Source organism: Sarcophilus harrisii, chromosome 2 (assembly GCF_902635505.1).
Source record: "Sarcophilus harrisii chromosome 2, mSarHar1.11, whole genome shotgun sequence".
NCBI lineage: Eukaryota > Metazoa > Chordata > Mammalia > Dasyuromorphia > Dasyuridae > Sarcophilus > Sarcophilus harrisii.
In genome coordinates, this window is record NC_045427.1 from 357,885,153 (window position 1) to 357,899,816 (window position 14,664).

The 14,664-nt window shown below is 34.8% G+C and overlaps 1 protein-coding gene across 2 annotated transcripts in view; it reads right to left on the reverse strand.

Annotated features, from left to right (window-relative positions):
• Positions 1 to 14,664, reverse strand: part of DYNC1H1 (dynein cytoplasmic 1 heavy chain 1) — an 89,447-nt gene that overhangs the window by 21,085 nt on the left and 53,698 nt on the right. Inside the window, exons 41-57 of one of the 2 annotated variants that reach the window (XM_031953228.1) lie at positions 14,388 to 14,553; positions 13,878 to 14,041; positions 12,094 to 12,223; positions 10,945 to 11,078; positions 10,728 to 10,842; positions 10,429 to 10,590; positions 10,135 to 10,349; positions 9,822 to 10,026; positions 8,385 to 8,558; positions 8,136 to 8,255; positions 7,892 to 8,012; positions 5,378 to 5,573; positions 5,096 to 5,213; positions 4,766 to 4,981; positions 3,554 to 3,766; positions 3,280 to 3,407; positions 379 to 532 (exon numbers count right to left, since the gene is read on the reverse strand). In XM_031953228.1, the coding sequence (XP_031809088.1) occupies positions 379 to 532; positions 3,280 to 3,407; positions 3,554 to 3,766; positions 4,766 to 4,981; positions 5,096 to 5,213; positions 5,378 to 5,573; positions 7,892 to 8,012; positions 8,136 to 8,255; positions 8,385 to 8,558; positions 9,822 to 10,026; positions 10,135 to 10,349; positions 10,429 to 10,590; positions 10,728 to 10,842; positions 10,945 to 11,078; positions 12,094 to 12,223; positions 13,878 to 14,041; positions 14,388 to 14,553 (2,731 nt within the window). Of the gene's footprint in view, positions 1 to 378; positions 533 to 3,279; positions 3,408 to 3,553; positions 3,767 to 4,765; positions 4,982 to 5,095; positions 5,214 to 5,377; positions 5,574 to 5,912; positions 6,109 to 7,891; positions 8,013 to 8,135; positions 8,256 to 8,384; positions 8,559 to 9,821; positions 10,027 to 10,134; positions 10,350 to 10,428; positions 10,591 to 10,727; positions 10,843 to 10,944; positions 11,079 to 12,093; positions 12,224 to 13,877; positions 14,042 to 14,387; positions 14,554 to 14,664 lie in introns of both variants that reach the window. The other variant, XM_031953227.1, reaches the window with a different exon arrangement.

Below are 14,664 nucleotides of genomic sequence, written 5' to 3' on the forward strand. Positions count from 1 at the left end.
CACATAGCAGTTGAGAGCTTTTCAGATAGGTTTTTCAACTGAATCTATAATAAGATTTATTCTTGTGCTATTTTTCATAAAGTTATAATTTCTAAGTTTTATCTTCTCTATTCTACTACTACGTGAAACTTCAGAGTTCTCAAATTATCAAAATTTCTTTTTTCATATTAGTTCACAAATTCTAAAAAATCAAATATGGCCCTAAAGCAGAGGTTATTAATCTAGGATTCATGAACTTAAAATATATTTTTCGTATTTTAACCTTGATTTTGAAGAATTCCTATTTTTCACTGGATTTCCAGAGAATTCATACATTCAAAAAGCCTGATATAAATACACTTGAGAGAATAAAAAATTTTGTGGAATTTAACTACACACCTGGACAAGAAGGGGGTTACCAAATCTCAGTGCACTTTCTAAATTCTTTCTAAAGGCATCATCCAAAAAGCTTGTTCGAGTAATTTTCCGATCTTTATACTCATTCATAATAAATTCTGTGGCTTGTCCAGAAGGATCAATGATCAATGGATATCTACAATCACATAATAAAAGAGTCAGCTTAGCAAAAACAACAACAAAACCCATTCTAAGTTTGGAAAAAAGTATCACAAACTGATACTAAGTTTTTGATGAAATCTGTGAACATACACATATTATCATCATTTAAACAAAAGAAAAAAAATGCTTCACAATAGCATAATAGCTTCTGTTATAAACAATGTCAGGTTTGCAAAGACCAAATAGTCAAACATCAGAAATATTTATTAAATAAGAAAATGGATCTCGGATCTTATCAATAAGGAATTCTCTCCAATGATGCAGATTGGGATCCATTCATTCCTCTCCATTCCCGATGTTCTCCCAAAAGTCACTACACTACCATTTGTGCCAAAAGCCCTCCTCTCTCCCAATATATCACATACCAAGGCATCACCTGAGGAGTCTGACTATCCATCTGTTTGTTATTAGACTATAATGATCAGTTGTTATGAATGGGAAACACTTTGTTACAAAAGAATTCTTAAGGTAGTACTTTGTTCTGTCTAGCAAATCAAATGTCCTTTCATAATCAACAAAAAATAAGTACTATGGATGTATCTTTTATGTTCTATATGTGCAGACCTGTGGTAAATATCACTTGTGAAAAGGTTGTCACTCTCTATTAATACCCTTATTGGGAGAAAGAACACTGGGAAATGAATGTAAACTGTTTGCATTTTTGTTTTTCTTCCAGGGTTATTTTTACCTTCTGAATCCAATTCTTCCTGTGCAACAAGAGAACTGTTCAGTAATGCGCGCGCGTGCGCACGCACGCACACACACACACACACACACACAGAGATATAATAAAAAAAATTAAAAAAAAAAAAGAAATCTCTCTTCCAACTGGACTTTGTATAGGATAAGGTAGAATACTTTTGGTATGCCTATAAAATATTACATTGAGGCTCATTTGTTTCTGATAATCAGAGGATTATTGAGCAGAGTCAAGTCTATTTTTGCATCTATTAAGGGATATTATATGATCATAACATATGCACCAAGGTCACTTTATTGGATGGAGAGAGCCCTTAAGGAAATTTTATTCTGTGGAAGGAAAAACTTTTTAACAAATAAAAAAATCAACAGAAAAAACCCACCTTCATTGGGGATGGGTTTTTCTCCTTTCAAATTTATCCCCTAAACTGTTGCCTAAGTCCTGACTTTCCAAAATACAGATTTATACAATTATACAATTGATATTATACATACATTACACACACACACAGAAGTTAAATTTAAAATAAATCTAATGCCAGATATAAATTAATGTGAAATGTTATAATTAAAAATGTTATTAAGAAGGCATTTCATCACAAAACTGTGCTGCCTGAGAACATTACAATTCTACATTTCAGTCCTCACTGCAACAAGATATCCATTTATTTCTTCTTAATTAATCCTTCATTTCACTACCAAAACATCTCTTGTCTTCCCAAGATAACTCCCACATCTTTCCTCACAAGATTCTTTACCTTGCATGTTTAAACTTACTATCTACTTTATTGAGAAAGCTAAAGACATTTGCTATGGGGTTTCTCCTCTTCTCCCCTTTTCTTCATCACCAAGTCCCTTGATGACATCTCTTACTATCTCCTCCTCTCCTACAGTCTTGGATGAGGCAGTCCTTCTCTTTGCTAAAGGCCAGCCCTTCTGTAAGTTTCCTTGATGCCATTTCCTCCCGCATGTTCTCTCTTTTTTTTTACTGAGGACAATTAAGATTAAGTAACTTGCCCAGGGTCACACAGTTAGGAAATGTTAAGTGTCTAAGACCAGATTTGAACTCAAATCCTCCTGACTTCAGGGCTCGTGCTCTATCTACTGTACCACCTAGACGCCCCCTCGCATGTTCTTTTTAAGGTAATTCCCATCCCCTTTCTCATCCTCAATTTTTTCCTATCTCTTGGTAACTTTCCCACTGCCTCTGCATATGTCCAAGTCTCTCTTATCCTTTGAAATCCACATCTTTCACATTCCTCCCCTTTTCTACTCAAACAGATACCACCTCTCACCCAGATTATTGCCACTTACGAGATTTCCTTGTCTTGCATCTTTCCCCTTTCAAATTCATCTCCTAAACTGTTGCCCAAGTCCTGACTTTTTCATGAGGGCAGATTTGGCCATGTCACTTTCTTAATCAATAAATGTCACCAGCTCCCTAGACCTTTAAAATCCTTTACAACTAATCTCAAACTACTTTTCCAACTTCATTACATGCTAATTCTCCTTCCCCAAGTTCCACCAAACTAGCATTACTACTCATACTTGGTACTTTATCTCCTGCATATCTTTCCAGGCCCAAGATGCCTGAGATTCCTCCTTGCCTCTGCTCTGTCTATTAGAATCCCTCACTTTCTTCAACTATCACATTCTACACAAAGTCATTCTTGATATGCTCCCTAAATTACATCTTATTTACTTTACAAATACTCTGTATATATCACTTTGAAAAAGAGAGCTTAAACACAAATTATATTTCAAAGCCTAATCACCTTCATTCATTACTGCAGCTAAGTTCCATTTTCTCTCATCCCTATCTCACTGAAAAAAAAAAAAAAAAAAAATCACTGGACACTTTGCTCCAGAAGAAAGAATTCCGGTTTTTATAACATTCCCCAATACTTCTCAGAGAAGAGAGGGGAGTTTGAAAATTCACCAACAGTGAGATTAAAAATGACCAAAACATAAACACTTAGTTATTCTTTGAAGGAATTAGGTTTGATTTTCCTTTAAACATACCTATTAAACCGTTTAAGCATGATTGCATTTTCAGTGCACAGATCATCTGCAGGTAATGAACTTGCTTGCCAGCGAAGTCGTTCATCAGCATTTGAAAGATATTCTGTCCTTGCAATATCTGTACGGAACTGAAATAGTAAGTCTTCGTTATTTTTCCTTCATCTAAACTCTTTTGCACAAAACTCTACTGTTGTCTTTGCAAAAGCCAACCAAATATTCAGTTTGGTCTTACACTTTTAACACTAGAATATAAGCCTCCTCACAGGATTCCTACCTGTATATTTGCTTGCTGTAAGTGATGGGACCAAGTAGTAAATAAGTTTTGACGCATCTGTTGGTCAAAATAGCCAGCATAAGCAATGAAGGCAGCAGACAACAGACAATCTCCTGCAATCGTTGACATTTGGTTTTTGAAGGTTTCACTTGTTTTCTCCCAGCGTTCACGCTCAGCAGACAAACTCTTAAGAAGAGCAGTACTTCGGTTTACCTAAAGTTAAAGCATACAATTTAATTGAAACCAAATGCTGCATTATAGTTGAGTTATTTATGCAAAACAGTTAGAAATACTCCAGGTACCTAATATTTCTACTCTCATAAAATGCATTAGCATTAAAAAAAATCCTGTTGAATATATAGTCATATGAAAAAATGCTATAAATCAATATTGATTAGAGAAATGCAAATCAAAACAACTTGGAGGTATAACCTCACACCTTTCAGATTGGCTAAGATGACAGGAAAACATAATGATGAATGTTGGAGAGGATGTGGGAAAACATGGACACTAAATGCATTGGTGGAGTTGTGAATTGATCTAACCATTCTGGAGAACAATCTGGAACCATGCCCAAAGGGCTATAAAAGTGTGCACATCCTTTGAACCAGCAGTGTCATTACTGGCTCTGTATCCCAAGGAAATCATAAAGGAGGGAAATCATAAAATCCACACGTGCAAAAATGTTTTCGTAACTCTTTTTGTGGTAGCAAAGGATTAGAAAAGAAGTGCATGCTCATCAACTGGAGAATGGCTGAACAAGATGTGGCACAGGAAGGTAATGAAATATTATAAAAAATGATGAACAAGCTGATTACAGAAAGGTCTGAAGATTTCCATGAACTGATACTGAGCAAAACAAGCAGAACCAAGGATACACTGTACACAATCACAGCAAGAATGTGCGATGATCAACTATGAAAGACTTGGTTTTTCTCAGTAGTTCAGTGATCCAAAGCAATCCCAATAGACTTTGGACAGAAAATGCCATTTGCATCCAGAAAAAGAACTACAGAAATTGAATGTAAAATCAACACATGCTATGTTCATCGCTTATTTTTTCTGTTGTTTTTTGTCCTCTCCCAAACCCTTTTGTTCTGATTTTTCTCCAGCATGATTCATAAAGCAATGTGTATCAAAAATAAATAAACTAAAGAAGTCTGGAAAAAAATGGAATGAGAATCAATGTACGGGTTAGCAGTAATATGTTACCTTTGCTTCCACAGCAGCAAGATCTGCTTTAATTGCCTGGGCCTCAGAGATCAGCACAGCATATTCCTCCTTGTACCGAGCAATGCTAGCTTCCAAGTCCCGTATCATCTGTTCAACCTCATTAGCTTTCTGCTGGTTGTCTTTAGCATCATCTTCCAGTTTCTGTAACTCATTCCGCAAGGGCTCTACTCGTTTTAGCATGTCTGCATAGTTAAGCTGTTAAATAAACAAAAATGACCAATATTTACAGATAGTTTAAGGAATCTCCAATTCACTAGATATCACAAGTAAATACTTCCACATATGGTTTTTCCACATGGCACCAATTACCTGTGCAATTGCCCATTTAACCATAGGACCACAAGCCAAAGATGCTCTGTTTACAATTTCATAATTGTAACTTGGATTTGACATATAATTCTTCTTCATCTTTTCCCTTATGGCATCACTGCAAAAGAATTATTCTCATTAGTATAAAAATAAAGAGAAGAGTAGGTCAGCATCTCTTTGGGATTTAGTTCTTCAAAGTATAAAAAGTGCTATTTCAAAGTCTCTACAGTATTTCTATACATTACCCCAAATGACCACTAAAGACAAAACTAAAACCAATACCTTAGTTCTTCAATATTAAAGTTGACAATGCTGCTGATGAAATTATCTCTGAGAATAACTGGTCTGATCTTTTTCCAATCATTAGTTTCCTCACCCAACAGAAGACAGATTGACTCTAAAGCCAGTTTTACTGCAGCAGGAGGGTTGGCCATTGCTCTTACTTCAACAAGATGCTGCTTCCTTATAGAGCTCACAGCTATTTGTGGGGGATGAAAACAGCATTCAGCATGCAGGAGGTTAAGGAATTATAATACTACTGCTGGGAATGTCCGAAAGAAATTTCAGTTCTTCACTCAAGAAAAAATTTGCCTAACAAGATGTCCATCTGATAAAACATGGTGTCTTTTAGCAAACAACACCAAAAAGTACTTATACAGCAAGTGACTATTATAGTTAATTAGGATTTCTGCTAAATATAAGGAATTCCATTGCCAAATTTAAATTCCTCCTTCCAGATAAAGACAATGATCTTCAAATACGTTATGAACAATTTCTTTCAATTCCCAGCAGTAGCACTGTACATTCATTTAATCACCTGATCTCCTCAGCAGAAAAGTTTACAATAGTTGGTATGAAGTTTTCCCTCATAATGATGGAACGTATCTGTTTCCAGTCAGTGGTGCTTTCACCCAACAGCAGACAGATGGACTCTAGGGCCAGCTTCACCGCTGCAGGGGGATTTGCCATAGAGCGGACCTCTACCAGGTGTTGCTTCTTTATTGATTTTACAGCTAAAAGACAGCAGTCAAACCAGTTGGAGCAGAAGGAGTAGAGAAAGTATTGATTGGAGAGAGGGGAAAAGAAAGATCGAGTACAAACATAGTAAGATAGGAATAACAATCACCACCTGAAGCTTTGAGCATTCTCTAAAAATTCATGTTATGGCTAAGATCTGCTAGACTAATGTAAGATTTGGCAGATATCCTAGGGCTTTAGCTCTTCTAAATTCCAATCAATAGAAATATAATTTTATTATACAGAATGCAAACTAACTAGATTTAGTTACCAATGTGAAGCACAGTACTCCTGCAAAATTTACTGAAGCAAAGTTACATACTAGATGGACAGAAGTTATTTATCATTCACAATGACAACCCTAATGACATTTGAAAAAGACTAATAATAACATAGTAAAACCCTCTTATTCACATATTATCTGTATGTTTTATTTTGTACCTTCCAGCCCAATTTTCCCATTCCTTTTAGTAACTGATTCCTTGAAAAACAATAATGAAGAGAGTTTCACTATGCTAGATACCATCACCAAAGAATAAAATCTGTTCATCCATATAAAACAATTTTCTTAAAAATAAACAAAAAAACTAGAGAATTTTAAACAATGAAAGTTTTATACAGCTTGAAGGAAAGATGCAAACTAGAAAAAAAAGAGAGCCCAACACTGTTCTTAATTTTCAAGTGATAGAAGCATAATGATGGGATTTAAAATTCTAAAACAATGGCCAAATCTTACATCAACTGAACTGTATAACTTCCTGTTGTGTTCAGGATAGAATTAGATCTCAATCTGAATAAAAGTGGCAATAAACATTTAAATAAGTTTATCATATTTCCAAAGGTTGATGAGCCACTGCCTCCAAAGAATTCATATAGGAAATTAACATTATATAAGGCATTAATTGAAAGGCCTTAGAATATGAATCTTTTATCTTAAAGAATGAAAAAGGTATAAAAACTCAAGGTTTTATTATTAGAAACAATAAAACCTGATGGCAGGAAAAGAATGAAACAGAAAATTCTAAGATTGAAAATGAATTACAGAGGGGTCAGGGAGAGATATTTTGCTAACATATTTACTTTGCAGATGGAAAAATTAATTTTGGCAGAGTTAGGGAGGGGAAGAGAAGTGAAAAGAAATGACTGCTGTCTCTACTTACATTTAAAGCACTGATTTAGAGTCAGAATGTTTTAGTATTGGCTTATGAAATGGCACTGTGTATTTCAATATAATGCATTAACACAAGGATGCCATGATGCCATGTAAATGAAATACCCAAACAGCTAAAACAAATAAGCCTCAAATCTCTAATATATATATAAATATCTATATAATAACATTTTTCAATTTCAATTTCCAACTTGGAAGAGACAAATTTTTAATTCAACTATTTAAACCTCTCTGGACCTCAGTTAACTGACCCATAAATATGAAAGACTTGCTCAGTATCCCACAGTGACTTAGGGGCAGAATCAGGAGGAGTTTCCAGGTCTCACAACTAATTAGCCCTTTGCTCTTTCTTCTGACACTCTAATTACTTTTTCCTTATGAAATAAGATAGGCAATGTATGGACTATTCTTTGAGATGAGTACAATGCCCCCTTTAAGATCTTTTGTTTTTACAGATTATCCTATTTTGCTCTTAGAGAAGTGCAGGAAAATTTCCCTTGGCAGTGTGTCTCACCTCCTGGACATTATCTCAGAGAAAGTCAAGTTTGATAGCCCTGAACTTGAAAGCTCTTTTCCTAAAAGTTCAGTCCTTAGTTTTACACACGTACCATTCTGTGCTTCAATGACAGCAGGCTCGACTTTATCTAGATCTTCCTTTACGCTCATCTGCTTGTCAGCAATCACTTCCTGCTGCTTGTGCAACTGTTCCTGAATTTCTTGGCTCATAACCTATAAAGAAACAGTAGTTTGGGAGTCACTGGCTCCTAAATATTCAGTATTTGGAGGTAAGGGGAAGAAGGAAACAAAACCAAACCAAAAAAACCCTAGTTTTCTAAAAGACAACATAGCAACCTTTTTCTTTTCTGCTTCTTGCTGATCTTTCACCATCTTCTTCAGCTTGTCATTAGCAGCAGCATTCTTTACTTCCAGCTCCTGGCTTTTTATCCTCAAGTCCCGACGCAGTTCCTCCACCTGCAGTCACAGGACAGAGAGTGTAGTATGGGGTTAGCTACCTTTACCTCCCCCCTCACTGCTCTTTCTCCCCATCCTTTCTACCCGCCTTTCAGATCAAATCTAAACAAGCCACATTTTAAAAAATACCTGGTCAACTGTTTCTTTGATTTTTCTAAGGCCAACGTTCAAATGCATCTGCTGTTCTTCCAGTTCACTGCGCTTTTCATTGAAGAGATTAGCATAATGATTGATGAAATCTAAATAATGACGAGGTGTGATTGCCATAGTTCTGCCTCCTCGTTTTGCTAAACGAGCATTAGCCTTTAAAATGAAAGATATGAAAAAGCATGAAGAAAGAGTAAAGAGAATCAAATTCTAAAAGGACAACACTGATTAGTTTAAGAAGATTTCGGTTCAAAAGTATGCAGGGTGCCATATGGCTAAAAATGGAGACAAGGGTATGAAGCAGATTTAATTGGAATGGACTCTGAGAATGAATCACTGGTCAGGGCACAGAATTCTCTTATATAGATGCCCTACAACAGAAACGGCATTGCCCAGGGAGAAGACATATAATTAAGAGATTACTTGAAAGCATGTCCCAGAAAGGAGATTTATTTGCTGGCTTTAAGGAAGAATTGGTGGGTTTGATACCATTATTCAAAAAAGCCATCAATGACAAAGAAACCTGTTGCCTCAGTGTACTCATGAAAAAAAAAAAAAACTTTAAAAATTTAAAATATGTCATGAACTGTAATGTTCCACTTAAATGTTTTCTACTAGTACCTGAGCTCCCTAAGGAGGACTATTTCACTCTCCTATATGGATCACCCATATTTAACACAGAATGCACTTAATATAGGCTTATTCATTCCTCATAACTCCTATGATTATACTGATTTTACCAAGCCAGAAAACATGAATAACTTTTAAATATCTTGAACAGTCCAGATTTTAAAAATGATTTAAATTGGGCTTGTAGCTATGAGACTGCTTTCTGTATTTTTAATATTCAAATTCTAATTGCATTGTCTTTTACTTCTTAAAGAAAATTAAAACAGTTTAGATAAAAGTTGATGAAGTACAATTTTTAAGCCAAATTCTCAGGTGCAAATATTTATAAATATTACTTATAGAGAAGATCTTAATTTTTTTTGTATGACTTTTACATGTAATGAAAAGGAATGGGGTAGAAAGGAGATAATGTCTTAGTTAAAATTCTATATATAAAACAACTAATGTCCCTCGACATATATTCCTGTGTTTTATATATATATATAGCAAGGAACGAAGCAGCTCCATTTTAATCCTTAATTCTCTTATATTCTACATGGTCAAATAGTGTGACAATAATTCAAGCATTGCTTTTGTATTAATGAAAAGCATTTCATTATAATTAATTTTGATTACAAAGAATATTAAACATTTAAAAGAAAAATAATCATTCACCTTAGTAAGAATATGCTTCACACTAATGATTTTCTACAATATATTCTTGAATTGAAAAGAGGACACACCAATCAGGTTTAAGTCTGTCAAAAGTCTGAGTGGAAAAAAATTACTTAGTGTAGTGATAGAATTTACCTGATGTAGAGTCTGATGAACAAATACACAACTATTCACAATGGCTTCCCGGTGGGATGGAGGCTGTGGTAATTTATCATAAACAACTGGCATATAATCTGGTACAATGTAATTTGGCTTCTCAAGGTCCATTTTACTAGTGAATTCTTTGCCAACTTGATACAGGGCTTCAGTAGACCAGTCACCAAACCAGTTGAGCACACACCTAAAAAAGACAAAGTATTATGTCTTTCTACATAACAGCATTTTCTCTGGTCAATCAGGAACCTTTGGGACTTTGTGTGAGGCAATAAGTGATAGTGCATCAGTTTACCTATTGAAAAGAGCGGGTGAAGTAGCTGCTCTGTCTTTCAGTCCCTCAGAAGATGGATTCATGGTAAATACAACATGGAGATTGCGAATAACTTGGCTAGTGAACCATTTGTATAATTCTTCATGTGAATCCAGCATTAAGCCTTCTTTCTGAGCACCCTCTTTACACTGGGTCATAAGGGTGGCATACTCATCTCCTTCAAAGAGACCAGGAACCTGAGTGGAAAAATCAATCACATTTTTAAAAAAATCTGATGATTACCAGATTGGTTGATTCAATATGTTATTTAATTACCTCTCCATTGGCAAGAAGGGTGTTCATTCGCTCTAGGAACCCAGAATCCAGTACATTGGACTCATCCATAATGAATGCTATCTTCTCATTTTTACAGCCAGAACGTCTCAATACAGTTCTAAGATCTTCATCAAAATCTTCACCAGTGTACTTTCTATGGACCTACAAGATTAACAAGATAAAATTACTTCATGGCATTGGATCTTATTCTTCTAGGGGAATGCTTTTATGTTAGTAACTCAAATAATATTAAATCCATAGGCTTTTGGTGGTATAAAGGGACAACAGGTTGTACTTACCTTGATCTGATAGACACTTAAACCATTCATCCAGGCAACAAATCTGGAAAGAGTTGTCTTTCCTGCTCCACTAACTCCAATAAGTAGCAAATGACCTTGAGGCTGACGGAAGATTCTGAAAAATATTAAAGAAGGATTTGCTTTGTTTTGCTTTTTTTTTTTTTTTAGTAAATTACAGCACCTGTTCTCACATCAGGAATGACAGAATTATACCTACCGGTCAATCCTGAGGACATGATCCAAAACTTCATTAAATAGCACAAGAGGCACATCAAGTTCTTCTTCATAGAACACTTTCAACCTAGCTTTGACATAATCTCTTAACTCTTCTTGATCCACTGGGATGTAATCCTACCAAAAAAATCCAGACAAAAACAAAATCCATATCAATCAATTTCCATAGCTATAATCCATATCAATCAATTTCCACAGCTATATTTAACTCAAGAAAATCAAAAGGGGTAAAATGATATTTCAGAAGGAGAATTTAATTAAGATTTGAGGTATTAAATAAAGTTTTAAGGGTTGCATATGTGCCTAAAATGAAAAGAATACAAACATTCTTGGGGTCAAAAGTAACTTTTCTATCCTTAAAAACTTAAAAATATTTTAAAAGACTATGATAGGCAATTAAAAGGTCATTATTTTATAATTTATGTCCAATTTCATAGGACTGTGGCCAAAACTAAATGAGACAACATTTGTAAAAGTATTTTTAAAGCTGTTACATGATACACAAATGTAAGGTACTGATATCATTAGTAAAGTATCTTAACAGGTAAAGAAAAGATGAAAATCAATATGATTTCGAGAAGTCCTATCAATTTAGATAACAATTGTACTAAACTGACAAAATCCAGGCTGTTTTATTGATGACTTGTATAACTGTAGTTAAGATTCACCATAAAATAAAATTGTCTATTAAGAAAATATGTACAGCACTAATTATAAGCCACAGATTTCATATAAATCAGATTTGGGATGAAAAAAATACTGCCTCTGTTCACATTAAGAACAAAAACTCCATGTGATTCTGGAAGTAACGGCAGTAATTCTTAATACTATATAAAAGAGAAAAAGATAAGTGAGAAAAAAAAAAGAAACAATTCCATCCCATTCCACTAACATCAGACATCTACTCTGCAAAATGCATTGTGGATACAAAGACAAAACTCAATAAAACGCAACAAAACAGTTCAAAAAGCTTGCTTCCTACTTTACAAGTTTTCATTCTCAGCTGAGATTATTTTAACTATAAATACCTATTGTAAAATCAGCTCTATTAAGAACTGTGTAAAATTTAGAGGTCATAAAAGGACAACAGAAAAGGTAACATTATTAATGAAGCTATTTAAAATTGGGTTACCTTTGACAGCCAATTGCTATATAAGATGGGCCTGCTCATGGCTTTTTCTTTGTCAATATTAGGGAAGTGCTTTAGAGCTACCATATCAATATTTTCATCAGTCCAACGTCTTTCTTCATCTTCCACAAGTCTGTTTTTAAGGAAAAGAATAAATAGCAACATAGAAGTTAAAAGGTCTAACTAATACAAATGTTGCGCTTATAATTAACACAGTATTTTATATGCTATTGGAATAAATTCTGGAGGGCCTATGAGAGAATAGGCACATTGATTTACTGTTGATAGAATTGTGACTTGGTTTAGTCATTCTGAAGAACAATTTAGAACTATGTTCGTGAAGTTATTAACTGTGCATTCTCTTTGATCCAGCAATAACACTACTCAGACTAAACTCTAAAGAGACCAAAGAGAAAAAAAATCCTAACTGTACAAAAGGGTTTAAAGCAGGTCCTTTTGTGAAGGCAAAAATCTGGAACCAAAAAGAGAGCCTGTCAATTGGGGAATGATTGAACAAACTATGGTTTATGAAATGTGCTTTGAGGAAACAAAGTGGAATTAGATGATACAGTGGATAGAAGTTGGCCTTGGAATCAGGAAAATTCAGCTCCTTGAGTTCAAATTGGCCTCAGACACTTAGTATCTGTGAAATTCTGGACAGAGTGAACAATGATGGTGACACATAGCTGGAAAGGACACCAAACTACTGAACGACAGAATTGATCTATACACACTTATTAAGTAAAAATTTTCTGGGGCCTTGCCACAAGTTAGGCTGGTCTTTAGACAATTCAAAGAGCTTTTGGGCCTATTTATCAGACTTTAACAATTAATTGGCTTCACCATGAGAAGGAAATGGAGCACTTCTACAGAGGTTGATGCACTTAAGTATCATCGTGTACCACTGTCTGTTTCACATTGCACTACTAGATTATAAAGTCCACAAGGGAAGACAACTGATTTTACAAAAAAAAGTGCCCCCAAGCACCCAGTACTTAAGTGCATGCATTGTTGAACTGAACTTTAACTGAACCCAGGTCTAATGGGCCAGATTAGATGATAATTAAGGTGACCACAGGAGTCAACTAGTATTTATTGAAAGCATGCTATGTGCTAGGCACTGTGCTAAGCACCAGGAAGAAGGAATATCAAGATAGTTCATGTGAGCAAAAGTTTTCTCTTTCATTTAAATCATCACAAATTCCTCCTCATGGACCTCAGAGGGTGAAAAATACTTAAATTAAAGAATATTGAGTTACCCATTGTGCATTGTGCTGGTGGAATTGTGTAAGGATGAACTGTTATGGACTTGTCTCTTGTAAGCAATGTGGTGGCCCAGGACAATTACAACAGACTTGGGATGGAGGATGCCATCTGTATTCAGATGAGACTGAATGTGGACTGAAGCCTAGTATTTTTACCCTTTTTTTTTTGTTTGCTTTTTCTTTCTTGTGGTTTTTCCCCTTTTGGTCTGATTTTTCTGGCACATGACAAATACGAAAATATGTCTAAAAGGATCATACATATATAATCTACATTGAATAGCTTGCTGTCTGGGGGAGAGGAGAAAACAAAGGAGAGGGAGAAAAAATTTGGAATACAAAATCTCACAGAAGTAAATATTGACAGCTACTATCTTTGCATGTTTGGAAAAACAATATTGTTGAAGGAAAAAAAAAGAATGTGAGTTATCAATACTGAAAGCTGAATATACTGTGGCCAACTATCATTTCAGAGGACAAAAATTTCAAATTAAGTTCTATTTTCAAACATTTCAATTTCCTTACCTGTCTTGGAAGAGACGGAGAGCTTCATGTGCCCAAATTCGAATAAGTCCTTCCACAGGCAAAGTCTCCAAGGGTCTTAAGGCTTCAAAAATACCCCTTACCCATCGGGTCATTTCACGGGGTGAATAGATATAATGAGGCTGTGTGTCCTGAGTGAATCTCTCCTGTTAAATTTCAAAAATTTAAAAGTTTATATATGAATATTTTACTACAAGATATCAAGGACAGAGATCATAAGATTCCTGATCATCATTTATCCCAAATTCCCAGCATTTAGTGCAATATGCTTTGGATGTTGGAGATATTTAACACAAGTTTGCTGAATCAAAAGTTAAAAGTTACATGCATGCAAAATGAAATTATTTTAGTAAACATACATGCATATGCACAAAGTATGCAAAAGGTCTCAGAAAAAAAAATTTAGTCTAAAAAAGCATCAACCAGAAAGATGATTTTTAAAAAATTTAACTATTAGAGAAAAACTTGGTAGTAAATTTAGATGAAAAGTACCTGAGACATTGTGTAGAATTCAACCATTGCAGCTGTAAGAGGTTCTGCATATGTTCGAAGAGATGGAATGAGTCTCAGCATTGCTCGGTTGAATGTACCATATATCTGAGTTAGTGATGCAGGTCCTGGATAATCCACATATACTACAGGTACATGACGCAAAAATCTGGTAAAAGCACAAACCATTTTAAATAGGAAATCTCATCTAAAAACCAAATTAACTATTCAATCACATCCAACAAGCATTTACTTTTCTGTTTTGGTCCAAATCATTGAT